The 27500-nt window shown below is 41.2% G+C and overlaps 3 protein-coding genes and 1 pseudogene across 3 annotated transcripts in view; 2 read left to right on the top strand and 2 right to left on the bottom strand.

Annotated features, from left to right (window-relative positions):
• The window catches only part of pttg1ipa (PTTG1 interacting protein a), a 9116-nt gene extending 694 nt beyond the window's left edge, over positions 1-8422 (top strand). The window contains exons 2-7 of the mRNA XM_027159891.2: positions 726-778; positions 6462-6570; positions 6955-7057; positions 7259-7324; positions 7723-7769; positions 8049-8422. Coding sequence (XP_027015692.1) covers positions 726-778; positions 6462-6570; positions 6955-7057; positions 7259-7324; positions 7723-7769; positions 8049-8095 — 425 coding nt within the window. The 3' untranslated portion in view covers positions 8096-8422. The remainder of the gene's footprint in view (positions 1-725; positions 779-6461; positions 6571-6954; positions 7058-7258; positions 7325-7722; positions 7770-8048) is intronic.
• LOC113651318 lies at positions 5552-5670 on the bottom strand (annotated as a pseudogene).
• Positions 8423-9158: 736 nt separating the features above from the next.
• sumo3a (small ubiquitin like modifier 3a) lies at positions 9159-12742 on the top strand. The gene is made up of 4 exons (XM_027159896.2): positions 9159-9316; positions 10497-10625; positions 11230-11301; positions 11824-12742. The coding sequence occupies exons 1-4, from the start codon at positions 9296-9298 to the stop codon at positions 11884-11886; spliced, it is 285 nt and encodes a 94-aa protein (XP_027015697.1). The 5' UTR covers positions 9159-9295; the 3' UTR covers positions 11887-12742.
• An 86-nt stretch (positions 12743-12828) lies between these two features.
• abcc6a (ATP-binding cassette, sub-family C (CFTR/MRP), member 6a) overlaps positions 12829-27500 on the bottom strand; it is a 26492-nt gene continuing 11820 nt past the window's right edge. Inside the window, exons 8-31 of the mRNA XM_027159884.2 lie at positions 26914-27120; positions 25541-25718; positions 25245-25406; positions 25053-25145; positions 23693-23896; positions 23444-23590; positions 23262-23349; positions 22625-22694; positions 21397-21523; positions 21141-21317; positions 20451-20618; positions 19994-20177; positions 19690-19771; positions 19258-19369; positions 18898-19105; positions 18344-18654; positions 18021-18220; positions 16555-16681; positions 16211-16312; positions 15320-15466; positions 15076-15234; positions 14801-14967; positions 14241-14435; positions 12829-14108 (exon numbers count right to left, since the gene is read on the bottom strand). Coding sequence (XP_027015685.1) covers positions 14000-14108; positions 14241-14435; positions 14801-14967; positions 15076-15234; positions 15320-15466; positions 16211-16312; positions 16555-16681; positions 18021-18220; positions 18344-18654; positions 18898-19105; positions 19258-19369; positions 19690-19771; positions 19994-20177; positions 20451-20618; positions 21141-21317; positions 21397-21523; positions 22625-22694; positions 23262-23349; positions 23444-23590; positions 23693-23896; positions 25053-25145; positions 25245-25406; positions 25541-25718; positions 26914-27120 — 3724 coding nt within the window. The 3' untranslated portion in view covers positions 12829-13999. The remainder of the gene's footprint in view (positions 14109-14240; positions 14436-14800; positions 14968-15075; positions 15235-15319; positions 15467-16210; positions 16313-16554; positions 16682-18020; positions 18221-18343; positions 18655-18897; positions 19106-19257; positions 19370-19689; positions 19772-19993; positions 20178-20450; positions 20619-21140; positions 21318-21396; positions 21524-22624; positions 22695-23261; positions 23350-23443; positions 23591-23692; positions 23897-25052; positions 25146-25244; positions 25407-25540; positions 25719-26913; positions 27121-27500) is intronic.

The following is a 27500-nucleotide window of genomic DNA, read 5'->3' as shown; positions in this document are numbered from 1 at the left end:
ATAAATAAATCAAGTAATGGACTAATTTAAACAAAACAACGGTTTACCCTTTAAAAGTGTTTTTTTTAATAACTAATAATCTAATAAAGATTCAACACATTCGAATTATATTTGTGGCTCATTAACAAGACCTTTTATTACATAATGTGTGTTTTTTTAAATTTAAATCCATTTAACATCACCCTTTTTGCAAATATGTTTATTTCCCTTATTTTTATTTTACCAAATTACAAAACAATGATCAGAAATCATTACAGAAATAATTCACCTAGTAGAAAATCTTTGTCATTAGCCCGAAAAAACCCACAACATTAGCCGATACTATTTTTGTTCCTTTTGTGTGTTCACAAAATCCCCCAAATTCATGTAACAGTCTAATCTATAACGTTGGACTAAATCATGTGACCAGTCTGAGCTCCATCATAAGCAAGCGTTGAAACGACCCTCTTATTCCAACTGGTATGTTTTAAAGCCTCTATTGTGCTGTTTGTGTGAATGAAGCAACTCAGAGCTCAAATCCCTTCAGTCCTTCATCCTTTATTCCTCAAAGACCTCGTGCAGTCGCTCGGTGTGTTGCAAGAACTAGGCCATGGAAACATCTGATACCTCAGAGGTCCATGTGTTAAACAGACCTAGAACCAGAGCTCTAAACATCTGGTTCATGATTACGCATGAAATCAAGTAAAGATTTATCCCATCTTTCTTACCATGTTTTCTTTCTCTAGCTTGTGAGAACAGCGGTTCGACAAGCTGCGAGCAATGCTTGACTAACGTGTCGGTAAGTAGGGCATTTTCCTTTCTTATTACTTTGTTAAACCATAATTTATTAAGAAAATACAGATGCTGTACAGTGGCACCGTTCGTTATAAGTATCAACTTAAACAATTATTGTTTTCTCGATTCTGATTGGTCAGAAGGTGCTGATGAATTGTCTACGATGTCGTTTGTGGCTTTTAAATTTTCCAACACAAGCAGTTTTTTCATCTAAAGAGAGACAAAAGTAAAGCTGGAGAGGAAACGTCTGTTTACGGCTGTTATAGCGTAAAAGATAATGTGAACAAACATGTTTCATGGACTGTCCACATCGTGAGACATAACAATGAACGGATAAAAACCACAGCAGCTTTTGCGGTAGGATTAAAAACACGCTCTGTAATTGGACAGGTATCAGCTTCATCATTGATCAGTTTCCTGTCACAGAGCACCCCTAAAGTTTATTAGATTATTTCTGACTTCAAATTCAGTCAGAAGATGGAGGGATTTTCTGTCAATCGGTGCCGACGTTGAGGCACCGATCGCCATACGGCGGGTGGGACGTGTGCAAGTCTCATATCTTTCTTATTTTACGATCTCTCTCTTTTCATGGTGGCTCTGTACCAGGTTTAGGAAGTGATAAGAAGGGTGTATAATGGAAAAGACAAGAAGTCTGTTTTTTTTTTTAATGTCAAGCTGATAGAGGTAAAGAGAAGAAAGGAGTGAGTAGGAGCTGAGGAACGGAGACCTGGTGTCTCAGGTGTTTGTGTGTATATGTGGTATCTGTTGATCACATCGTCACACCTGAGAAACAGGTCTGGGTAGTGTGTGTGTGTGTGTGTGTGTGTGTGTGTGTGTGTGTGTGTGTGTGTGTGTGTGTGTGTGTGTGTGTGTGTGTGTGTGTGTGTGTGTTAATGACAGAGCTTATTCTCTCTTTTCTCTGTGTTAAATCATTATGTGTTATTTATCTTTCTGTCAGCAGTAAACTCTTTTTTTGTGTTTGTACTCTTTTGACTTTCAAATCAATATACAGATTTACTTCTTAATGAAGTTCAGTACACTGAATCTTCGAACAAATCTCAGTCTCGGCAAATATAAGCTGAATATCTCTTCTTCCCTTTTGTCCAAGTTTCACCCAGAAAGATTCAGTTCTTCTTTTCCTCCTCAAGCCCCTGATCGAGATCTGACAGATCCGTCATTCGTCCTACACGCGGCTTATCACAGGGCTTCGAAAAACATGCTACAGTCAAACAAACAGTTAGAAGAAAAGCAGAAGTAATGGTGCAGATGTACAGCCAAAAAGTTTCCTTATGTGAGGAGTATTTTTAGTAGATACCATCATTTAAATCATCAAATTAATGGTAACAAAATTATTCAAAAGATGTCTTGTTTGAATCACAGAAAAGAGTCAGGAATGTCTTGTTCTGTCTTAATTAAACATTTTTTAAACAGAAAAAGAAATGCGGGAAAAATAACTCCATGGAGCAAGAGGCAAAGATTTGAATCATTTTGATTCTGATCAGAGATATGACTCAAATGAATCACTCAAACAAATATATCATCTGATTCATTTTTGTCTATTTATCCAAGCGACTCAAACGAATCACTTAAACAAATAAATCATTTGATTCGTTTTGGTCTACTCAACCAAATGACTCAAATGAATCACTTAAACAAATAAATAATTTGATTCATTTTGGTCTACTCAGCCGAATAATTTAAATGAATCACTCAAACAATCAAATCATTTGATTCATTTTGGTCTACTCAGCCAAATAATTGAAATGAATCACTCCAAAAAAAACCAAATCATTTGATTCATTTTGGTCCACTCAGCCAAATGACTCAAATGAATCACTTAAACAAATAAATCATTTGATTCATCTTGGTCTACTCAGCCAAATATTTTAAATGAATCATGCAAACAAATCATTTGATTCGTTTTGGTCAACTCAACCAAATGACTCAAATGAATCACTCAAACAAACAAATCATTTGATTCATTTTGGGCCAATCAGCCAAATGACTCAAATGAATCACTTAAACAAATAAATCATTTGATTCATTTTGTTCTACTCAGCCAAATATTTTAAATGAATCACTCAAACAAATCATTTGATTCATTTTGGTCAACTCAACCAAATGACTCAAATGAATCACTTAAACAAATAAAATATTTGGTTCATTTTGGTCTACTCAGCCGGATAATTTAAATGAATCACTCAAAAAAAACAAACAAATCATTTGATTCCTTTTGGTCTACTAAACCAAATCCCTCAAAAAAAAATCCCTCAAACAAATTTCCACACAAATGTTTATATCTTCAATGTTGATATTAAACCCATTTCTGAAGTGCAGTCTTGTGTAAGGTCATCGACAAACACACGTCTCACACTGAAAGGACAAAATGACTCATTTTAGATCAGAAGATCATTCAGTCGACCCTGTACATAAGCAGGTATGTGAACAATGCTGCTCGCGTAGCAGCTGCAGGTCCGTGTAGTAAAATTGAAGCAGTATATTAGTATCATATCATGTACTGCATTGTTATAAAAAAACATCAAGGTAAACATATACCGCACTATATCACCATATGTGAGTGCTTATTTCTCACTACACACTGTGTGTGTTAATCATTTTCTTTCCTTCATCAGCGTCTCCCTCTGACCGCAGGAATGCTGTCGGTCGGATAGTTTTGCTTACTGAATATTTACAAGCTTTCAGTGCCCAAAGAATTCCAGTCATCCTGCCGTACCTGTTGTGTTTGTACCAGCGCCACACCCACTTCATTGTCGTTGCTTTTTATTTTGCATCAATCCAGACATAGCTCTGAGTAACCGAGGTGCCAAAGCACTGAACTTTAACCTCAGCCTTCATGCGTGATTATGTTTCAGTTTAGATCCTCATCCTATGTTCATAGAGACGCAAAGCACAAAGAGTTCCTTTACTCCTTCCTTTATTTATTCATCAAGGAAAAAAAACGATGAAGCAGGAAACAGACTGATGATGAGGGTGATATGGAGCAGGGTTGCCAAATGGTTATGACTTATTATATGACTTAAGTATACAGATGAGAAACACAGCCATATGAACACGTGATATTTTTCTGATGACTTTAATAACACGGTTTCACAACAAAAAGATGGATCAGTTATACACAGAAATCATGGACCTGGCATCCTTTAAGTAAATCATATGCTATATGACTTGAAGAATGTAAACATCACAGCCATGTGTTCCTTCCTCAGACAGATTGATTGTATACATTACATTTTACAGATTGATTGTATACATTACATTACATTTTACATTTAGCAGACACCCTTATCCAGAGTGACTTACAACTGAGCAACTGAGGGTTAAGGGCCTTGCTCAGGGGCCCAGAAGTGGCAGCTTGGTGGATCTAGGGTTTGAACCCATGACCTTCCGATCAGTAGCCCAACACCTTAACCACTGAGCTACCACATCCCCCATGTATAGAATGTCTTTGTATGCTGCAGCGTTACAGTTCCCCATGTTCCAGCATGGCAAAGTCTCTGTGCACAAAGCATGGCAGCTCTATGTAGACATGATGTGGAGGTTCAGGTGGGAGCTGAAGAACACGAGCATCCTGCACTGAGCCCTGACTCTGAATCAACCCCATTGAACACCACTGGGATAAACTGGAACTGAAGTCTCCTCAACATCCCAAATATCAGAGTCTGATCTCACTAAATATCACAAATCCCCTTAGCCACACTTTGACATCTAGTGGAAAGCCTTCAGAGAAGAGTGGAGATGATTAGAACAGCAGACACAGGCAGAGGAATAAATCTGGAATGAGATATGTACTGTACTTCAAGTAGTACATATCGGTGTGATGGTCAGGAGTGCACAAACTTTTGCCAATATCGTGTGTAACAGACACAGACTGACCTTCTGAGTTCTTGTTTTTAGTAACCGTGTGTTAAAACTTTGAACGTTCAGTGCTCTAACCCGAAGAAACGTCTCTTTATCAGCTGTGAGGTAAATTTAGGTGTGTTGAGAACGTCAGCAAAAGCAGCACAATACGAGGCGTGGTCTGACCGGGCTGACGGAGCGGCGATTAGACCTCTGAGGCATCGCAGTTTAGAGCATTTTGTACGTCATTTACCTTCAATGACATAACGCTTGGGGTGAAAACCTGAAATGAAACCTGAGTCATGAACAAAGGTTTACGGGGATTTGTTCTTAAAGACAAGGAGTGTTTCCACTTAGTAGAAAACTACAGCAACATTAACCCAATTACTGGCGTTTCAGTGAGTCTAATATAAATCTTACATACGTCCAACATAAGTAACTTAGTAGACAAGACACCAATAGACAAATAATGAAAAGAAAATAATCAAATAATTTCTTTTCTATTGATTTTTTTTATGCCAAGTGAAAAACGGCTTTTAATTGTAAAATGGCTAAAAATGTACTCACTCACTCATTATCTACCGCTTATACGAACTTCTCGGGTCACGGTGAGCCTGTGCCTATCTCAGGCGCCATCAGGCATCGAGGCAGGATACACCCTGGACAGAGTGCCAACCCATCACAGGGCACACACACACACTCTCTCATTCACACACACACTACAGATAATTTTCCAGAGATGCCAATCAATCTACCATGCATGTCTTTGGACCGGGGGAGGAAACCCCCAAGGCACGGGGAGAACATGCAAACTCCACACACACACAAGGCGGAGGTGGGAATCGACCCCCCAACCCTTTGGTGTGAGGCGAACGTGCTAACCACTAAGCCACCATCCCTAATGAATGCCTATGTCGAAAGCTTATAGCACCTGGAATTCCCAGGCAGTTACCCATCCAAGTACTAACCAGGGCCGAATCTGCTTAGCTTCCGAGATCTGACGAGATCGGGCGTTCTCAGAGTGGAATGGCCGTAAGCACATCGAAGTCTATTGTTTAAAATTACCCAATAAAGACGTAGAAGCATTCATTTTGTCACCTATATACATTACACAGTGAAGACCTTTTTTTATACAGCAACTCGTAGGGAAGTCGTGATACATTTACATTTACGGCATTTAGCAGACACTCTTATACAGATTGACTTACAACTGAGCAACTGAGGGTTAAGGGCCTTGCTCAGGGGCCCAGGAGTGGCAGCTTGGTGGACTTGGGGTTCGAACCCATGACCTTCTGATCAGTAGCCCAACACCTGAGCTACCACATCCCACATGATACACAACCACTGGAGCAGAGAGGGTTAAAATGCTGCACCCCTGATTTTCCGAAAGCCGAGTCTTAACCCTGGAGCCACCAGTAAAAAAAAAAAAAACCCAACACATTCAACTTTCCTCTCAGCCTTTCTGCACAGGAAGACAGGAAAAATCTATTTAATTAACATTAATTTACAAAAACAGCTTTAATTTACATTAAGTTAATTCATACAGTATAGAAAACCACAAACTCTCTCCTGAAATTACCGTCTGATCGGACGTACCGTTCTGTGACATTTACCTTTATTTATTTATTTATTTATTTATTTATTTATTTATTTATTTAAACATCCGAATCATTAAATCTGTTTTGGGAAGATTTTTAAGAAGTAAATCAGATATCATTATTTCTAATTACTTTAGAATCCCTCAAGTAATGAACCCTGAAAGTCTGAGTGTCTTTTGCAAGTCTCTCTGAAAGTCTTGTCTTCTTTTTTTTTCCCCCTCTCTTTTGCAGTGTCTGTGGTGCATAACTTCCAAGTCATGTATAACATACCCGTACAGTACCATCCTGCCCCCCAGCTCCGTGTGTCCACTGAACGACGCCCGCTGGGGACAATGCATGAGTATGTACAACACTGTACACTTTACACTTCACACACTGATAACAAAATCCGTGTTTTTCAAGGTCAAACCAAGCGACACGGAAACCACAGACATGAGTGCATGTGTTTGTGTTGTTCTGCATGTGTTTAAGACAGTACAGAGACAATGAAATGTACTTAATCACCACCACTAATGTATTCATCGATGTGATCAGGTATAAATAATGTAAAAACTTTTTTTTTCTTCTACTTAGCTATAGATCATATGGGGGCACATATTTATGCACAATGATATTTACAGTTAATGAATTTTGAAACCTGTCGTTATCTAATAAGCTAATTACTCCCTTCATGATGCTAAGTGCTCTGCTTCTTATTGCGCTCTTTGTTTTCTTAATGAATCAGTAAACTTCCAGACCCTGATCATTACGCTGTCAGTGCTTGGCGCCATCATCATCATCGCCTTCCTGATCTGCCTCTTTAGGTGCTGCAAGTGTGAGAACTGTGGGTAAGTTCACCAGCGACCTTTTTAGACTCTCTTCAGGTATCATAGACGTCTGACACGGATGCAGTTTTTGCTGCAAACGTGTGTCAGTGACGTGAGTTTACTTACACGCGGCATTTTTTTAAAGCCATAGTCCGAACAAGGTCATATAGGCGTAGGTGCTTTTGTCGTTTTTCACACCCCACTTTTTCCTGCCTCTTTCAGAAACTCCATCAACGAGCGCAAGATGCAGCGGAAGGCAGAGAAGAGGACAGTGGCACAGGAGCAGCGGTACACTCACACACACTCACACACACACACACACACACACACACACACACACACACACACGTTGACTTGTGCTGTGGTAAAAACCAACAAACCTTAGTAATTTATTGTGTAAATTTTTAATTTAGCTTCATTATGTCTTCATTAACATAGGGATCACCTGACTGTTCATTTTCATGAACACACACACACACACACACACACACACACACACACACACACTCTGTTTGCCTCTCAGATTCATATCTCAGAACAAAAGGCAAAATGCCAGTGTCGAGTTGGATGTCATTCTAATATTCCACCACAAACCGGTTTGACCACCATGTCCGCCTAAGAAATCGTGTATTTCTTGCACGTGTGTGTGTGTTTTTACTAAAAGAATGCTTTTCCTTAACTCACAGGAGAACCGAAATGATGGCCAGACATGACGAGATTCGGCAGAAATACGGTCAGCACTTTTTTTCAATATGATATCAGTATATAGTGCATTTTAGGAGCCATAACTGCCGTGTAAAAGAATAATAAAGAATAATAATAATCTTAGGATGGCTAGAATACCCATAATGCACCATTAGTGCTTGTAGACAGAAGGAAAGTAGGATGATCTTTCGACGATGGTGGATTTCTTCTTGAATTAAGCTATAAAGGTAAAACTCAGAAAGCTGACCTTGAGTAGCGCTGATGTGTAAATATAAACCTCTCATTACTCTCTCTCTCTCTCTCTCAGGTCTCAGCAGAGGAAGTGCTTATGCCAAGTTTGACAATTCTGCTTAAAGAGAGCCAGCGTTGCTTAAGCTCACAGCAATCTCTGAACTTTTCATGGCTTCTTCTTCAACCCAAAGCTGCTGTCTGACAATCTGCTTTATCTAACGTTCGGTTGCTCAGTAGCACACCTTACTGGACAACGTTAAACTTCTGAACTTCTTCTAAACGTTCTTTCCACACCTGCTTACTGCAAACCGGAGCGGAATTTATTTATGTAGGTCAAAGCGAAAGTCACGTTTTTAATGTAAAATTCTGTTGTACTGTTGTCATTTGAATGTTAAAAAGGAAATGATGAAAAAAATAATAATAAAATAATTAAATTCTTTTCATACAAAACCATGTTTTTTGTGATTTCTCTTGTGTGACTGGTAAACAATCTAGATTAGAGTTTCTGGACAGGTTTAAGAATCATCATTATTATAGTAGTCTAGTTTAGTTTAAATAATTGAATTAAAAATGTAAAATTAGAAAATAAACTTTCAAGTTACTTTTTTCCACAAAAACATATTTAATTGCACTTTTACAAGATGGCCGCCAAACCGTCTACGATCTTAAACACAAGGCTCCGCCCAAAGCTCCGCCCACATGGTCTGACTATTAAAAACAGGACCTCTTATGCATTTGATAATACATAATATAACGTCAATATGACTATGATTATTTTATTTTACTTATTTTTTTTGCACATGAACCAATAACAACATTTTATTACAAAAATGTAAATATATATATATATTTATATTTATATATATATATATATATATATATATATATATATATATATATATATATATATATATATATATATATATACGTCTGCAATTATAATCAAACTCCGTTCAATTTTACAGCAATACACGTGCAAATACACGTGCAAACACACGCCCAAAGCGAACATTTCTCAATTAGAATTTAAATCGGGAGGATTTTATACGCATCCGGACACCAAAAACAAACCCCCTCGGTGTTCTGGCCTTAAAATGGGCGGCGCTTCTTGTGCGCGTTCCCGGCGAGTTCGAATCAGGAAAAAAAAAGCGCGCACTAGTTACGCGCGCTCCCGTAGAGTTCAACCCACGTGACCCGGCGACGTCCAATCGCGTCCGGAGGAGGTAAAGCGTGGCGCGTTCTCGTGGCGGCTGGGTAGGACAGGCGGTTGTTAACAGCGCATCTTGTGTAAATTAAACACAAATCCATCTTTTTTTGTGCAAAATGTCTGAGGATAAGCCCAAGGTGAGTTCGGCAATGTTTTATAAGTGCGACAGCGGTTGTATGCAGAGTGTATAATGTGTATATTATGAGTATAAGGGTGTTTATGCGCAGTCTCGGTGTAACTGGCAGATTGCGCATTTTGTGCGGGAGAAATGAGAAATGGACGCCGGCGTGCGATCATTGTGTTGTATTTTCTCTCTCTCTCTATCTCTTCTCACGTGTTATACAAAGACACCTTTTTCGTGTGATTAGACCTATTTTTTTTCTTTACAGCTGTGATGTTCGCTTGTGGCGTGTTTTCCTTCTCAATCCGACGTCTTTTTCTCTTTGCGGGTTTTTTCCCCTTTGTGAACGCGACCTGGCGCTTTTCGGCCACGTTACGCAATTGGCGTAAAGAAAATGCCGCAAGCGCGAAAGCGGATTTTAATCAAATCTGATCTTTTTTTTTTTTTTTTTTTTTTTGGTTTTTTTTTTTTTAACACCTCGACACGTCCGTCTTTAGTCTTTAACCCGCGTTAACACACGACCGCGGCCGCGTGTTTGCGTTTGTTTGCTTGTGCAGCGCCAGGACGCGGTGCGTAAATGACGCAACGTAACCGCTCATCCAACGCAAACAGCGCAGCGTTTCTTCAACAACACATGATGGATGTCTACGTTTTAATCGCGACACGTGCGCGGCCTGGGGGGGTGCTTTTTTTGTGGCACTGTTTTTAATATAAAAATAATCTTAGTTATGACTATATAAAAGTTTCAGCTGATGGGATGTTTGTAGGTATCTGTCCTGCACCATGCACGAAAAATCAGCAGCTCCAACCTTTTTTATTTTAATTATTTCCCTTTCTACAGAAATCAGAAGCAAAATGTTCCCCAGGCCTGATTAAGGATGTAAATACATTTACAGCATTAAGCAGACACCTATATATCCAGAGCGGCTTACATTTTATCTCATTTTTATACAACTGAGCAGTTAAGGGCCTTCCTCAGGGGCCCAGCAATGGCACCTCGATGGACGTAGGAATCGAACTCACAACCTTCTGGTTTGTAGCCCAACACCTTAACCACTAGGCTCCCACACTCTACAGGATGCTGCATAAACTGCACAACCGTGCAGAAGCCTGTCCGTGCATTTTAGGTCATGATTTATGATTGGTTATGATTTCTAATTAGTTTTGTTTGTGTGTGCTTGTTTGTTTGATTTTAGGAGGGAGTGAAGACCGAGAACGACCACATCAACCTGAAGGTGGCCGGACAGGACGGCTCTGTGGTCCAGTTTAAAATCAAGAGACACACGCCGCTCAGCAAGTTAATGAAAGCGTATTGCGAAAGACAGGTGAGGACGTCGCAGCGGCTGGCTGTTCGTGTTCGTAAAGAAATACGCGGTCTGAGAAATGGTTTAACTTCGATATAAGAAAATAAATGGTTCTATATGTTTACCCTTACGGGAGAAAACCGAATACAGTCGAACATAAAGAGTAAAAGGTTTAATAATAACGGCACTGTGATTAGATTTTAGAGTAAAGCTTTAAAGGTGACGTCTTTGTCCTCAGATACATCCTTTAAAGTACCGCTTCAACAATGAGGTGGGGGAAGTACAGATTAGTTCCTGTGTTAACATCAGGCTGAGTAAATTGACTATATTTTTGACTGGTAGGCTCCAGTCCTGTCTGATAATCCATCATAATGTTACATGTGTTACATGAGGGACTCTGTAACTAGCAGAAGTAACTGTTAAGTCAAGCTTCATAGATTTTACAGAGATCATTAAGGTTTAACCGTAAGACCTTACATTTCACCCGGTTGATTTCTTTTACTTCACATATTTTTCTGGCTGTTGCTCTGAGAAAAATCCTGACTGGTTGACGTCCCCGATCTCGTCGTCAACCCGATGTTGGTCATGTTGCTTACGTATACTGTTCTTCTGCTGTTTCCTGCAGGGTTTGTCGATAAGACAGATTAGGTTTAGGTTTGACGGACAGCCGATAAACGAGACGGATACACCAGCACAGGTGAGCGACTTGTATCCCTCGTCTAACCCTGCGTTCACTCCAGCGAGCTCCAAAGCCACCTTCGTTTCTTATATACACAATTTCAGCTACGGCGCAATAATCGGGGTTGATATTTTCTAAAACGAGACGCCATAAATCGACAAATCCGAACGATCGGTTCAAGACCGGTGATGCAGCATGTCTGGTTTGATGTTTCTTCAGGTCTTCACTCACAATTTTCATTCTTTGCTGTCGTTCGTGTTCATTAACTGTCCATTTTTCATTTTGTCCTGTTTAGAAACTTGTTGCTTGGAAAGATGTAGCTTGCGTGCCAAGGAAGCTAGTATAATATAACACAGGTGCACTTTAAACGTTTTGGCTAGTTTCTCATCGTGGCTTGTGCTCGCTAGTGTGAACGTAGCGTACGTTCATTCTGAGTTTTATCTTCGTTATTGAACAAATCCTAATTATCCATGCTAGCATGCTAGTCTCGGTTCCATTATTAAATTAAAACTCAACCAAGCTTGTTTTCTTATTTGTCAGTTGGAGATGGAAGACGAGGACACTATCGACGTATTTCAACAACAAACGGGCGGCCATCGCTAGAGCCTCTCCTCCACACAGCGGGGTTCTCCCTCGGCTGTTTTATTTGACTCGATCCCCACAATGTTTAACTGTGCTGTTTATTTACTCCCCTTTGTCGTGTTGTTTTGGACGTCCTCCCTAATTTTCATAGGGTTGGGCTCATAATCTTTGTTTTTTGTTTTTTTGCCCCTCCACCCACATTCTCTGCCAATATTTAATGCTACCTGAGGTAATGTGGCTAAAAGGCGAATCCAAGATGTCTGCCGTAAGGTTCAAAATGGCTGCCGATGTATGAACAGAAGGCCCATTTTCTTGAGAAAGCCAAGCCCTCAGTTTCCTGTTCTGATAAATAAAATGGTTTGTTTCCTTCATCATTATGAAACCTGCCAAATTATGAGGAGACCTGATTTTTTTTATTTTTTTTTTCTTCTTCTTCTTTCCTCTTTCATTTTTCTCTGTCTTGTGCATCTTTAATTCTATTTTTAATCCACGCCATGTTTGTTAGCTGAAAGGATGCCCAGCCAGCCTTATTTGGTCCAACTGCAGAGATCAAAGGGAACTTGGATCTCTTCTCAGACCAAACCCCACGTATGTCCTGGATTAGTCCAGGTTTTTATTATAAATCTCAAGTCCCTGTTTTCCCTCTCGTCATCTTTCAAAGGCAACAAGTTGTCAGACGGTCGTCTGTCTGCTATGCGACAGACATTTGTCGACCCAAAGAGGAAGAGTCTTACCGGTCCCTCGTATAGTCCGGTGTGCATAAGGGTTGCAACTGAATCAGCATCTGTGTGGTCTCATTATTTTTTTTCTGTACTGATTTGTACATTATTTGTTGTCCTTTACTACTGTATACAATAAATATAGTTTGGTACTCAAATTTCTTGCCTGTGCTTTTTTTTTTTTTTTTTTAAGTTTGTCTGAGGCTACGTCTCGTACGAACGCACACATTTTCAACACAACAGATTATTGTTTGGAAAAAAGTGTAATTTTTTTTTACATATACAGATAAAAATACATACAAAACCAATTTTCAATGCAAATGTAAAACAGCACATGTACCGTATAAATAACTGCAAAGGCACCCGAACCTTCGATTTGGCATAGTCGTAATGTCATTTTTAAAGCAGCTTCTCTATTCGTTTACAGTAACAGAGCTTTTGTTAGCTATTACACAAAATATTACATTTTATTTATTTAGTTATTTTTTAAAAAGTGCAAAATTGCTAAAAATCGTACAAAATCGAGTGTAATGTATCCCGTTTTCTCGATCACTACTATATGTGATCGTTAAATGGGATCGAGATACAGATTTGCTGTTTTTTATTTTTAGACAAAGTCGTTTTGTGAATTCTTCATTGAACCTTTTATGTGTTTACTTTGCTAGAAATAAACAGCCACCGCAACATAGTTGAACTTCCAGACCATGTTCCTCTTAGACAGCCTCGTAAAAATGCTGAAATGGTTTCCGAGTGGGAGTCTCGATATAGAGGCACTTTTGAGAGCATTTCCTGCGGATGGAGTGTTTGCGACACTGTCAGTAAACCCAAAGCCCCCCACATCAAGCTTCTCCTACTTGGAAGCGATGTGTAGCCCTGTTGATCTTCATGCTCCCTTCGTTAAGCGTTGGAGTGCTTTGCTTCGTTCACATTCTCAATGGATTGGAAATCTTTGGGTTATTCGGTGTTGCTAGGACACAGACACGGTTCTGCTCGTCTCTTATGTACAATTATTTACACGCCATTTCCTCAAGTCTCTCCTTAGCTCGAGAGATGAGACAAAACAAGCGAAGAACTGCGAGATCTTCCAGTTCCAAAGGGTTACTACGTGCACTTCCGCTGCACTTGAGCATGTCGACCTGAGCGTATAAGTTTTCAGCATGGTTTCGATGAATTATAAATGACTGTGTCTTCGTTAAAAGAAAATAAAATAATAAAACATGCTTGGAATTCCTGGAAATCATTACCCTTCCTATTTACTGAAGCACCATGTTGCTTTTATAGCTTTACTTTCTTTCTGTATTATGACACTGACCAGCAGGCGGAGGCCTCCCGGTGCGACCGATGCATGAAGGCCACCACAAGGTTGTGCCAGTGTGCTACAAAACCAGTTAAGAGCACCGCTTGAGAGCACCCTTTTACACCAACCCAGCTTCTCTGCACATCCGATAAAACTGGCCTCTCTGTGTAATCAGGTTAGCGGGGGAGTCAATCTCCATTATGTGGCCTTTGTCCATGACAAGAACCCTACAAAGGAGCAACACTTTATTAATTCCTTGTTTTTTTTTAATTATCTCTAGTCTCAATCATATGCATTGTAGGCCTTTCTGGCAAGCTAGTCGGTTACATCATTACAACCTACGTACTGTAAAAACTTACTTGGTGTAGTCCATGATGGTGTTGAGTCTGTGTGCAATGGTGAGCACTGTGCAGTCCTCAAACTGGCTGCGGATGGTGGACTGGATTAGTGTGTCTGTTTCCAAGTCCACTGCTGCCGTGGCTTCGTCCAGAACAAGGATCTTCGTCTTCCGGAGGAGAGCCCTCGCCAAACATACTAGCTGCCTCTGGCCAAGACTATAGGATGAGACAATAGTTCATTCATTCATTCATTCATTCATTCATTCATTCATTCATTCATTCATTTTCTACCGCTTATCCGAACTTCTCGGGTCACAGGGAGCCTCAGGTGTCATCGGGCATCGAGGCAGGATACACCCTGGACGGTGTGCCAACCCATTGCAGGGCACACACACACTCTCATTCAAGATACAATAGTGAACCTCTAAAAATCATGTAACGACCAACTGCCTCTAGAGTCGTAGATACGTTTGGTAATACGGAATATAACAAAAGCAGTGAATTGTATCGTAGATATTTGGCACCATTCAGTTGCTAGTTGGTGTAAAACAAAACAAAAAAAAAAAAAACAGTCTTCTCACCTAAGGTTTTCTCCTCCTTCTGAGCACTCATAATTAAGCTTGTCAGGCAGCCCGGAGACAAAGTGCTTCAGATGCGCCAATTCTAAGGCGTTCCAAACTTCCTCGTCGGAATAGGCGTCAAACGGATCCAGATTCATACGCAAGGATCCAGAAAACAGCACTGGATCCTGTAGGAACATGAGCAAACCAATCAGAGTCTTTTATGGTAGAAGTTCATTTAATATTTCGTTTTTAATACTGTTTTATAAAATACGTGCTTGTCACAATATTCTTACCTGTGGAATAATAGTAATGCGGGATCTCAGATCATGGAGTCCGAGCTTAGCAATGTTCATCCCATCTATGTATATCTCTCCTTTGGCAGCCTCCAAGATACGGAAGATTCCTAGGGCCAGTGAAGACTTCCCTGCACCGGTCCTACCCACAATGCCAATCTGAAAGTATGACAGTGCAGGTCAACAATTGACAAAAATGAGCAGTAATATTTTAAGTGTGATTCATTATCAGTCCTTTATTTACCTTTTCTCTTTCTTGGATTCGTAGTGAGATCCCTTTCAGAGCAAACTCAAGACCTTTCCGGTATTGAAGCCCATAATCCTGGAACTCCATGCTTCCTGTTTGAGGCCAATCAAGTGGTAGTGAAATGTCTTCTGAGCTCCATGCAGCCTGCGAGGAGAAAATATAAAATGCATTTTTACTCAAATATGTGACTTCGTTAATACCATAGAAAAGGTAAAACAATCGTAACTAGATTTGTAAAGTTCGTCGCAACAAACTTTGATGTTGGCTTTGACGATGGAAGTATTCTCAAAGGCCGGTGCTTTTTGGAGGAGAGTGGACATAAGGGTCAGTGTGGAAGCTTTTGGAAGCAAATAGACAGAAATCTAGAGTGCCAAAACATTTGGAGGTAAGTGGAGACGAGCATGTGAGGTCATCCGAATACTCTTGAGGAAGTTCCCCACATTGGGCTGAGTGTTTTGATATGTCACATGTCCATGTTGTGCTAATTATTTTTTTTCATGTGATGTCATGTGATGTTATCAGAATACCTGTGAGGAAGTTCCCCTTATTGTTCTGAGTGTTTTGATATGTCACATGTCCATGTTGTAAAAAGTTTTTAGATTTTGCATATTTGTGGGCGGGGCTGCGGGACAACCGGAAGGCCAGTCGGTACACCGATTTAAACCTTTGTTCAGAGTATCACCCTAAAGGAGCTGGCCGAGTTTGGTTTAGAGAGTTCGAAAGATTGCCAAGTTATAAATCTCCAAACTTTATAATGGGAGTCTTTGTGACCCGGTACCGGAAGTACAGGAACTTGGATCGCCTAGAAAAGTTATAGCAACAGAATGGAGAGTTCAACACCGCCGGGGTGTAAAACTGTATAGGCCACATTATTCTGTCTTTCCTCACCTCCTTGGGTGTGTCTGCATATTCTTTCACTCTCTCAACTGACACAATGTTGTTCTCCACGTCCGTCCATGACCGCACGATCCAGCTGAGAATGCCTGTCACCTGAAACGTAAACAAATAAAGCTTAGTTCAAATCCGTCTTGGAGATCCGGATAAGCCGGGACTAAATCTTTTCGGTTTCCTCGCCATCTGAAAAAAAGCCCACAAATAAAGACTTTCGAAAACAAATGGTGCTCTTGCAAGATGTCAGGATTCTCTTTGAGGTGAGACAGTATACAAGAAAGAGCATTGCAAAAGAGGAAGGAAGCATGGTTATATTGCAAACATTCGTTAATAACTCTCACCTGGAGGGAGTGAGACACCGCTAGACCGACAATCCCGGGACTCAGAGTGTCTTTGCCCATCACAGAGAGAATAGCAGCAGCAAGAACAACACCATTACCCAGGAACTCGAGGTTCACTGCCAGCCACCTGCAAAGGAGTAAATTTACATTTATAGCATTTAAATTTACAGCATTTAGCAGACACCCTCATCCAGAGCAATTGAGGGTTAAGGGTCTTGCTCAGGGACCCAGCAGGGGCAGCTAGGTGGACATAGGAATCGAACTCACAACCTTCCGATTGGTAGTCCGACACCTTAACCACTAGGCTACCACAGCCCCACTGAATAAGCCTAAATAAACACTTGTCAACTCCGCAGATCCAACAGGGATTTTGTTATCTTTCTTTATAAGCCCGGTTTAAATGAAAGTGACGTTAAGAGATACTGTATGACGTTTGCAAAGAAAGGGCATGAAGAATCCCAGACTGTTAATACCGCTGACCTCTACAAGACCTTTGTGGCTTTTTTCTGAAACTGGATTCAAATGTCTGCGTACAACTTTTTCAAACAAACACTAGCCTATGCTTTCAGAAGGCCACTTTGTTATTCCATACTGCTACCTTGGCATTTCTTAACATCAGTGTAATCTAAGAATGTCATACAGCTGGTAAGAGTAAGAGAACAGCATAGGTAGAAAATGTGTATAGCATTTGTTTTTAATCACTCTGTAGGAAGTAGGTACATTCGAGACAGAGTGTAGACCAAGGATACCATTTCAGGGTCAAGAGTATTGCACAGTGGTGCCTCTGAACAGAGGGAACAGTGGTTCTTTTGCAGTCCTTGGATATGAACCTTCCAATTACTAGTCAACCACTAATTTGTATCCAAAGCCTTTTTTGTAACCCACGTGTGGCAGAATTCATTCCAAGAATACATACATCAGAGCTGCTGAAGGTTAATGGCTTTGTTACAGAGCCCAATAGTTGAAACTCTAAGGTCATTTTCACACTTGTGGGTTTTTTCAGACTTTGCTATGTTTGCCCAGAGAGTTCAGTGCATATGGTAAAGTGCAAAAGCTGCTTTTGAGCATGGAAGGAGTCCAGAGAAAAAAATCCTGTCCTCAAACGGTGGTCTGGGGCTTTAAACGAACCAAACCGATAAACCTTATGCCTTATGCATGGGATCGACAATCATTTGCACTATTTTTATAAACCTGCAATCCCACACACAAGTCTAGAATTGATCCTGGGCACAGATTCATGTATTTCGGCCAAGTGTGAAAAGATTTGAACCTTTATAACCTGATCGTTACATCTGAACTTTACCCACTGTGCAAACTCTGACCATCAAGTAAGAGCAAATCAATAGCTGAACTCAGTAATACTCACATACCACACTGTTGATAATTTTTTTTTTTTTTTTGCAAAAGCCACATGGTTAAATACTTGATTATGTAAGGAACCACCTTTGTACAGTAAGGTATCTTACCTGGTTGCCACAAATCGAGGGAAGTAGGCAGTCTGGTTGTGATCCACCCTGTGATTGGCCTGATGAATGAAGCGTGCTTGCTCCCCAAAGGCTCGTATCACACTGGCACCTTGCACCGTCTCGTTAAAGTGGGTATAGATGGGAGAGCGGCTCACAGACTCCAAACGCCTAAGCTGGCACGATGTGGCCACGTAGAAACTCTTCAGTGAGTGACCGAAATCGATAAAAGATAAAAGGTCAAAACCCAGTCATGATAATCCAACATTCCCCACAGTAACAAGCCCATTCCGAACAGCACAATTTGTTGTTGTTTTTTTATTTACCTGCACAAAGGCATAGAGCAGAGCCAGAGGAAGAATGATGACTGCTGCGAAAGGTGTAGCAAGCAGCACTATGATGCCCACCTCCATCAGCTTGAACACATAACCCAACATCATCTTAAGTCCATCGGGTATCATGCAGTCGATGGCATCAATTTCCTTGGCGAAGCGATTTAGCAGATTGCCGCTGGGAGTGGACTCGAAGAAGGACATGGGTGAGTGGAGCACATTCTTCAGCAGGTCCAGGTGCAACTGACGAGACGCAATGATTCCACCGATAGAGATGGCCACAGTGGTGCCAAAAATGGCTATGCCTGAAATAAAAAAATTAGTGGTTTTTTTTAGTGGCACAGCAAATCATAAAGGATATAACAAGGCTGGATTTAGGTTCAAGCTGATATTGCATTTTGCTTATACACCAGCAAGTCAAGCCAAGATGTTACACCATTCATCTGAACATTAATAAAGCCCACTGGTTTCACTGGTTGACTGATTACTGGTAATAAAAAAAAATCTGGAATTGTCCAATGGACCGGACAGGATCTAGGGTGAATTACCTTGTGCAAATCCAAGAGCTCCATAAACACCCAGCTTCATGTCGGTGTTGAGCTGTGTACCATTAATGATGGGCTCATCAGCCCACATACTGAGCCAGTAGTTGTATGCCAGAGAAGCACCCTGCTGAAAGGCGTACAGGAAGAGAATGGGCACGATGAGACCCAAGCCGATGGTGCGGAAGTACTCGACGTACATCTCCAGTTTTACCTGGAAAGGTAGATGGAGACAGAAATCTGAGCATTGCTTATAAAGTAAGATCGAATACAACAATGCAGCAGTGTCTGTTTGTGTTCTTGCTGACAGCTTAAACGTTTTAGTCCGAACAGCAATTTTATCTTCAGACTCCATGGCAAACTTACCCTGCCTATGCGAGCCTTGTCCACTTCGGTCAGTTTTCCCAGGTCTTCAGGAATTTGTTCCTGCTCGATATCAGGGTCTACACTCTGAATAGTGACACTGTTTGTGTCACCACTGAAGCAGAGAAGGAGGGTTAGTGAATGAAATTGAGTTCTGCCGTAGACAACACATGAAAATGGTTTCACCTAATAAATGCCAGTATAAATATATAGAATAAAGATCTTTTAATGAGTTATTAATGCAGGGATTTACAGTTCTATCTCCAATGGGCCAATGTGGCTGCTTGTTTCATTCCAACCAACACCAGTTTAATCAGTCAATAGTAAACTTTAATTGACCATTAGGTGTGGTACCTGCTTGGTTGGAATGGAAAACCTCTAACCGTTTTGGATTGTATGCCCTGGTGTATATATATATATATACTGTACACTCACCCAATAAGTTGCTCCTGAGAGAGGTCCCTGGAGAATGGCATGAAATCTGTTACGCTGAGCCTTGAACAGGACTTTCTGGATCCTGAAACACAAGGAAAAATTGTCATTTGACAAAAATATTAATTTCTGAGCAATATAACTAGGGGATAATAAGACTATCCAGTAGAGATGCATCAAATAGTATCTTTGTACTATTGAGTTCCAGTGTTGGTGTTGATGAGCCCTACTTTAATTAAAACATGACTAGGTATTTTTGTTAAAAAAAAAAAGATAGTATGCTGGACATATTGAAAGACTGATTTACCTCTCTGCGTGGAGCTCTCCTTCCTCTCGGAGCCCGCGAAAGTGTGGATGAAGTCTGCGAAGGCTCCATTACGATTCAGCAGCTCCTGGTAGGAGCCGCTCTCCGTGATCTCTCCTTCAACCAGCACAAGGATCAGATCAGCCTGGGGCAGGAAACCTGTCCCGTGGGTCACCAGGATGCGGGTCTGCCAGAAGTAGAACAATGTAAAGCTTCATAGAAAACAGCACAGCCAGCCAAGTGTTCAGGGGTAATTTTTAGAAGTGTGTGTTTGAGAATTTTTTGCATGCAATGTGTTATGTCTGACTCGATGCCAAATCCGATGCATGCGAAATGCTCAAACACTAGCACACGTTTGTTCACGTATAGTTGTCACATTCATTGATGTTAAAAAAAATGGTGTTATTTTAATTCTCTCTGTGCTCTGTTAAAGAAAAAAAAATGGAAAGTTCTATTTCACCTTGTCTCTCAGTACACCCTTGGGCCCGATGACCTTATCAAAGATGTGTTGACCCACGTGGGCATCCACAGCAGAGAGAGGATCATCCAGCAAATAGATATCAGCTTTCCTGTAGACGGCACGAGCCAGACTCACCCTCTGCTTCTGACCTCCAGACAGGTTCAAACCCTGTGAACAGATTAGGAGCTTTAAAAATACACACACCAAAAAAATGTCCCGGAATTAAACTTTCAGAGAACAACTCAGCTTTCTTGATAGCTTTCTATGAAGGATCTCTTTCTCCAATGGTGATGAGATTTCCCTGTATCTACCCCAATATTCAACAGCTCCTATGCAAGTCAGAAGGCTCCATAAACCCAGAGTTCTCAAAGTTCTCTCAACATTTTACAGTTCTGCAATCACTCAAGTGGTTTAGTTCCGTGTGTGTCCTGCACTTGACTTGCAAACTGACTATTTAACGGCAGGATGCTAGATTTTCTCCAAAAATTACAATATCTCTGTTATGAAAAGTACAAATATTAGCAGAAAGGCAATCTTTGAAGGAAAACGCTTTCTCGATTGGTCTTTAGGGGTGTAAATAGTTTACACAAAGTCTTAACAAAAAAAATTACTATTCAAAGAACCCTTGAGGAACCCTCTGTGATCCCTCAAGTTTAAAATTTTTCCTCTTTGCCCCAAGTTCATGAGCACCTTCTCGCCGATCTCGGTGGCATCTCCTGCAGGCAGGATGTCAAGGTCGGGCAGCAGAGCGCAGGCCTCTAACACATGCTGGTACCAGCTCTTCTTGTTCTCTTTGCCAAATAGGATGTTGTCCTGCAGTGTAGCATTCTGAATCCAGGCCTGCTGAGGGACGTACGCCACAGATCCCTACAAAACCATATTAAGACTTTAAGATACACCAAGACATAATCAGAATTATAAAAATAAAAGACTCATTTATTGTTACCTTGATAGAAACACTACCACTTCGCCTCTCCGTCTCTCCGAGCATAGCGGAGAGCAAGGATGACTTCCCGCTGCCGACATGGCCGACAACGGCGACCAATGCGCCACGAGGAACTCTCACACTGATCCTACAAATACCACACATATATTTACACACTGCTGCTAATTACGGTCAGATTATTCGTCACTAAACCTATACCACAGCACAATAACAGCAGCTTCTTTTCCAGTTCCAGTTGCAAGGTAAATCTCAAGTTTATGCTATTACACTTGTTCTAGGAACCTATATGGAGGAGAATGTGTTAGAAGGCATTTAACATTTTATTGTCATTTTAGAAAGCAGTCTCCAGTGTTGACATTTTTTAACGGTCAAAGGTAAAGCTGTGACTTTGCCAAGAGAGGAAAGGATTTTGTTATGTTGTTTTGTCTCATTAACTTTAAATGTAGATATAAAAAGATAAAAATTAAGATGTGCTCTATTTAGAATTTGCAGCAAATAGCTGTAGTATAGGAGGAATAACACGCTACAGGACATTTCTGGAAAATACAGTAATACCTCGAGATAAGAGTTTAATTTGTTCTGTGACTTCGCTCGTATCTCAAAGTAATTTTCCCCGTTTAAATGAATCGGAATCACGTTAATCCGTTCCAGCTCGCAAAATTCCACTCCGGTTGTTTTGTTTATGTGTTTTGAATATGAAAAATGTGCAGTAGCTGTATTTATAAATGACAAATATTGTATAAAAACATACAGTAATAAAAGAATGTTAAAAAAATAAATAAACTGGTTTTACAATAAAGTGTATTATTTACCTTGGAGATTATGACTTGAGCTAACGGAAGACGCGCACGGAGGTTGAGGGAGGAGTAAACAGGCGGAGGAGTTAGGAGGAATTACACTTTCACTTTAGTTCACTTAGTTGCTACTGTACACTCCTAATGCTACTTTACACTTAAATGGAACTTAACTAAACTTCACAAAAATGAATGAACTTAACTGAAATTCTCTTCACTTAACTGTTGTTGTAGGTCTTTGTTCGGCGGCGTCGGCTCGGACGCTCGTATCTCAAAAATTTGTTCATACCTCAAGGCAAAAATTTGGTCGAATCACAGCTCGTATCTCAAAAGATTCGTATGTCACTGCACTCGTATCTCGAGGTATCACTGTAATTAACTTTTGGGTGGTGAAAGTAACTCCACGTTATTGATTATTTCAACATTTGTTGTACCTTTTCAGACAAGGAGGTCCGTCTTTAGACCAACTGAAAGTCCCGTTCTCGACCAGGACACCTTCTTCGTCTGAGTATAAAAAAAAAAAAAAAGACAGAAACAGAAAGAAAGCGAGAGAAACATGAACATCGAGTCCTCTATAATCCACCGTCTGGTGTTTACACAGAAACAGGTACTTGCATGTGTGCATTGCCTACGTGTACATGTTGTTCTAGCGTATGGGAGCCATTAAGGTGAGAGCGGAGGACTGTCTATGAAACTCAACTTCCTCCCTTGTGGAATCGAAGCCTGTCCTTAATTACGCACAGTCTAATTAGCATCATCTTCAAAATAGCAGTTTTCATGAGCTGTCTGCAAACGTGCTGACAGTCCACTGGGCCAAAATGTGTTTGTGTTTCACGAAAATAGAACGCTGTGTTGAAACCACAGTCTAGCACGGGCTGCTGCATTGCGTCTCTAATTGCTCTCTCTCTCTCTCTCTCTCTCTCTTGCTCTAACACTCCCAAAATGAACAGGAAGTGGACCGACGCTGCCACACGACTGTGGAATTCAGCAGTTGTTGTCAAATTAACATCAATCTTTTGCAGGTCTGATTCAGGATATTAATAGAATTGTATATCGTATCGTCCGACTCACCCGACTTCAAAGGTCCTCTGGACACGTTGTCTGGTTTTAGCTCTTGCTGGCACAAATATTTCCCCAAACGCTTAAGTGAGACAACGGCCTGCATGATGAAAGACATCCCAGAAGATAAGGATCTGAGGTAAGATGTGTGAAGTAGAAGATCCAGACATGTTTAGCGTTATAGACGGTCGTACCTGCATGGTGGTGCTCATGGCAAAAGGAAGTTGGCTCAGAGGAGTCTTCAGGATGTTGATGAGCGCCATGGAGACGAAAATCTTCTGAGCGTCCAACACGTTCTTTTCGTCTATCAGAACATAAACGCCAAACATGGCAAAGGCGATCTGAACATGGAGAGGAGGAAAAAAACAAATCGCTGGTTTATACTGAATTTGTTCTACCACTACAAATCGGTTGATGCTAAAGCTCTTATCGATGCTACGCACCAGGAAGGTCGAAGAGTTAAAGGAAGCCATGGAGATGGAGTAGAGGATCTGGGACTTCTTCAAGGCTTTAAGCTCTTTTTCTCTGTAACCCAAGACCTGCTCAAGGAAAGCCTTTTCCCATGCGTAGAACTTCAGGATTTTGATGCCGTTCAGGATTTCGTTCATAAGCTTGATTCGGCCATCCATGAACTTCATCTGGATCTCCTATAATATAGCAGATATAGCGACTCAGGATGGTTTTGGGATTACAGAGGTAACATAATGTCAAGGTTACAGTCGATAATATACGGTTTCAAAGAAATTTTGAATGACGGTAATGACCAATTTGTTCCGGTCTGTATACAAATAGAAAGTTTGGTTTTCTGACATGCCCTGTTTGTTTTTTTTATATATAAATACAGAAAGTATTTTAATTATCAAAAGTGTAACCACAGTTATGACGTGATATTTCAAGAAAACTGGGTCAGCCGGTGTCTCGCAACTTAGAACGTCCAGACATAAACACAGGCCAAATTTCTTCAAACGGACATCAACTTTGCCCAATGGCGTGGGCATCTGCTGTTTTCAAAAGAAGGAACAAAATATTGCCACTTGTTGTACTGTGGTTGTCTCCAGTCTAAAGAGATGAAATAGGAATGAGGAGCTCGAATCCAAGCCACACACCCACACTGTGCTCCACTGTGCTACAGTATGTGCTCACCGTGCTAACTGACCCTGCCATGCAGCTTTAACACCGACGGGAGTTAAAAAGCGCATTTTGCTTTGTCTTTCAATCACCTGAGCACAACTAGTCTACACAGAACAGACCCTGCTACCAGACGTGTCTGATTTCTAAAAGTTTTTGGCAGGATTTCTAGCGGATGACAGCAAAAATGACTTTAATTTATTGCTGACTGCATGATACTAAACTTATATAAACATTTAACTAGTTTAAATATCCAGCAACCGCTGTCCATCCTTTTTTTGGCTTGTTTACCCAAAAGGCTTTATTTAATTTAATTTAATTTAATTGGTTCAGTATCGGGGGGCACGGTGGCTTAGTTCGATTCCCACCTCCGCCTTGTGTGTGTGGAGTCTTCATGTTCTCCCCATGCCTCGGGGGTTTCCTCCAGGTACTCCGGGTTCCTCCCCCGGTCCAAAGACATGCATGGTAGTTTGATTGGCATCTCTGGAAAATTGTCCGTAGTGTGTGAGTGTGTGAGTGAATGAGAGTGTGTGTGTGAGTGTGCAATGGGTTGGCACTCCGTCCAGGGTGTATCTTGCTTTGATGCCCGATGAGAGACCCCCCGTGACCCGAGAAGTTCGGATAAGTGGTAGAAAATGAATGAATGGATGAATGGTTCAGTATCTGCTACAGCACCTGTAGTTTGCTTCTCTTCTTGGCGATGTATCCGTTCAGAGGGAAGATGAGAAACACCGTGGCGATGCCGGCCAGAGCAGACGGTCCCAGGTGCTGATACAGAACATGTGCAAAAAAATTTAAGGCACACGATCAGAAATCCAGGTCAGAGAAAATGAGATGAAAATAAAAAAAACCTTCCAAGATGCTCACCTGCCAGAGAAAGAAGAGGCAGAGGGCAATCTCTATAGGAGCGAGCCACACGGCGTTGAAGTACACGACAAAATCCATGAGCTTTTGAGTGTCAGCTGAGACCAGATTCACGATCTCTCCTACGGTACACGTCCTCCGTGCTGCGTTGTTTATCACCAGAGACTATAGAGAGGGAGAAATTCAGCGATCATTCAGGAAACCCTGCATGGCATTGGTTAGAATTTTTACCTTAGAATTAATAAACTCAACTAACATGTTTTAAGGTCTAAAAGAAGCCAAAGAAGCTTCTACTGTACCTTCCTGTAGACGAGGCCCATGACGGCCGTCTTGACCCTCATGCCCACGGTGAAGCAGGAATACATGTACTGGTGGTTGAAGAGGGACTGTAGGCAGGAGAGGAGAAACATGAGCGTGGCGTAGAAATATCCTTTCCACAGCGGAGCTTCCTGCTCCCTCATGAAGGCCAACAGCAGACTGTAAGGATCAAGACAGGAAGAACACATACTAGGGTGAAAACCTGAGGGGATTGGTACTGTACATGTCGATCTGCTCGTAAGTAAACGCAGGGTCGTGAAGGTCATGAAATTTATGCATTGGGATTGTTTGGATGGAGACCTTTGGGTTATTTGTGCTTCTGAACATTAAGGCAACTTTCAGCTGGCTTTAATGCCTTAACAACTCATGTATCCTTACCAGAAAAGAATCTGGATCAAAAAGCATTTTGCGAAATCAAGCATTTAGGACGGAATCTGTCATTGAAAAGAACATAGTCGCTCAAGAGAACTTACGACCGAGTCACAAGGTGGCTTCCCACCTCAATAGAACCCCCTGAATGAGGCAGAGTGAATATTTACCCTTGCTTAAGAAAACCTTCAAACAACTTGCTGTGTCAGCTTTCCATCTAACCATCAAAAACAGTAGGATGATTGTTAAAGCATTAGGAAAGGGAAAATGTGGACAAAAGCTTGAAAGTGCAGCCCAGGCAAAAGGTCAAGATTCTATATGAAGAAAGCAACAGTGTGTGAAAGGTCCTTGCTTCATTACTTTACTGCCATCAAGATCTTCTATGAGCAACACCATTCATTAACAACAACACGCTCTGAGAAACTCAGCATTCCTTGCCATCAGCTGGCCCGATCCAGACACAAATTCCAGACACAATCTCTTTAGGTCTTTAACGGAGGGTAATAAAGGGCTACTTTTTACTACCGTACTTTGCTGGTGGTTGTCTCGTCCTTCTGGTCGGCTAGCCGACTCTCCTGCCATGCCTATATTTTGACCACAACCTCAGCAGTTCCGCTTGAGCTTCACTTGGGCAGATGCATCCACGGCAGGCACAGGCCTGTGGTGACTGCTCCTGACCAGCGTTCAGACTCTAAGCCATAATTGCCCCCTGTGGGCATAAACAACTCAATCTCTGCCTGGCTTCGTTGACACCGACTGGCTGAGCACCTGCTACACACTGTGACTTCCTGTTTTTCTGAGATATCGTGAACCGTACGACGGGCACCCGAAAAACATTTAGAAACGTGTGGTTAAACCATCAGGATACTGTTTATTTCAGAGGCTGTGTGTATTTAATGAGGAGAACTTTCATAAACATGACTCCACATACCAAAGTTCAGAACCTTAGAAAGATCCAGACTGGACCAGTTTGTGAGCTTCTTACCTGAGAACTTGTGGAATGGCAAACATGAAAGCATCATGGACCACGAGACACAGAGTTCCGGACAGGAAGTAGGGCCCGAAGTTGCGAGCAAGCGTCCGTAAAAGACAGAAGCCTGAGCTTTGTTCCTTCTGTAGCTTCCTCAGGAGCTGAGCCTGATCTGGCAAGCGGTTTCCCAACACCACACTGCTTCCGAGCTGCTTCTCCTGCCTGGTAATGGAGCAAAAAAACATTAGACATTAATAAGGTCAAGCGTCTAATGGAGTCATGGTTAAAAAATTGATGTGCTCAGAAAAAGACTTCATCACACACAGACTTCTGCATCTTTTAAGCTCTTAATTAAAAGCAGGGCAGCCAAGTCGTAAAAAAGTCAGTGGAGCTCTGGCATTAGGAGCGTTTGAAGACTCTCCAGTTGACTCGACACTACAACACATCTTCAAAGCGGAAATAAATTAACAAGCTGGCGCTCGTGTCCACGGTCTCCGTGCTATGGTTTGAGCCGAGCGAAGACAAAACCAGAAGCAGCAGAGTATCGTCTCGTGGCAGTTAAATCTTAACACACCGATATAACGTACGTTAAATACGTCGCT

The sequence above is a fragment of the Tachysurus fulvidraco genome, chromosome 5, assembly GCF_022655615.1.
Source record: "Tachysurus fulvidraco isolate hzauxx_2018 chromosome 5, HZAU_PFXX_2.0, whole genome shotgun sequence".
Taxonomy (NCBI): Eukaryota; Metazoa; Chordata; class Actinopteri; order Siluriformes; family Bagridae; genus Tachysurus; species Tachysurus fulvidraco.
Note: the sequence above shows the minus strand (reverse complement) of the source record. Positions and strands in the feature narration are given on the sequence as shown.

Coding starts and splice junctions, on each gene's coding strand:
- sumo3a (XM_027159896.2), top strand. CDS start 9,296: ATGTCTGAGGATAAGCCCAAG. Junction 9,317..10,496: donor TGTCTGAGGATAAGCCCAAG/GTGAGTTCGGCA, acceptor GTTTGATTTTAG/GAGGGAGTGAAGACCGAGAA. Junction 10,626..11,229: donor AAGCGTATTGCGAAAGACAG/GTGAGGACGTCG, acceptor TGTTTCCTGCAG/GGTTTGTCGATAAGACAGAT.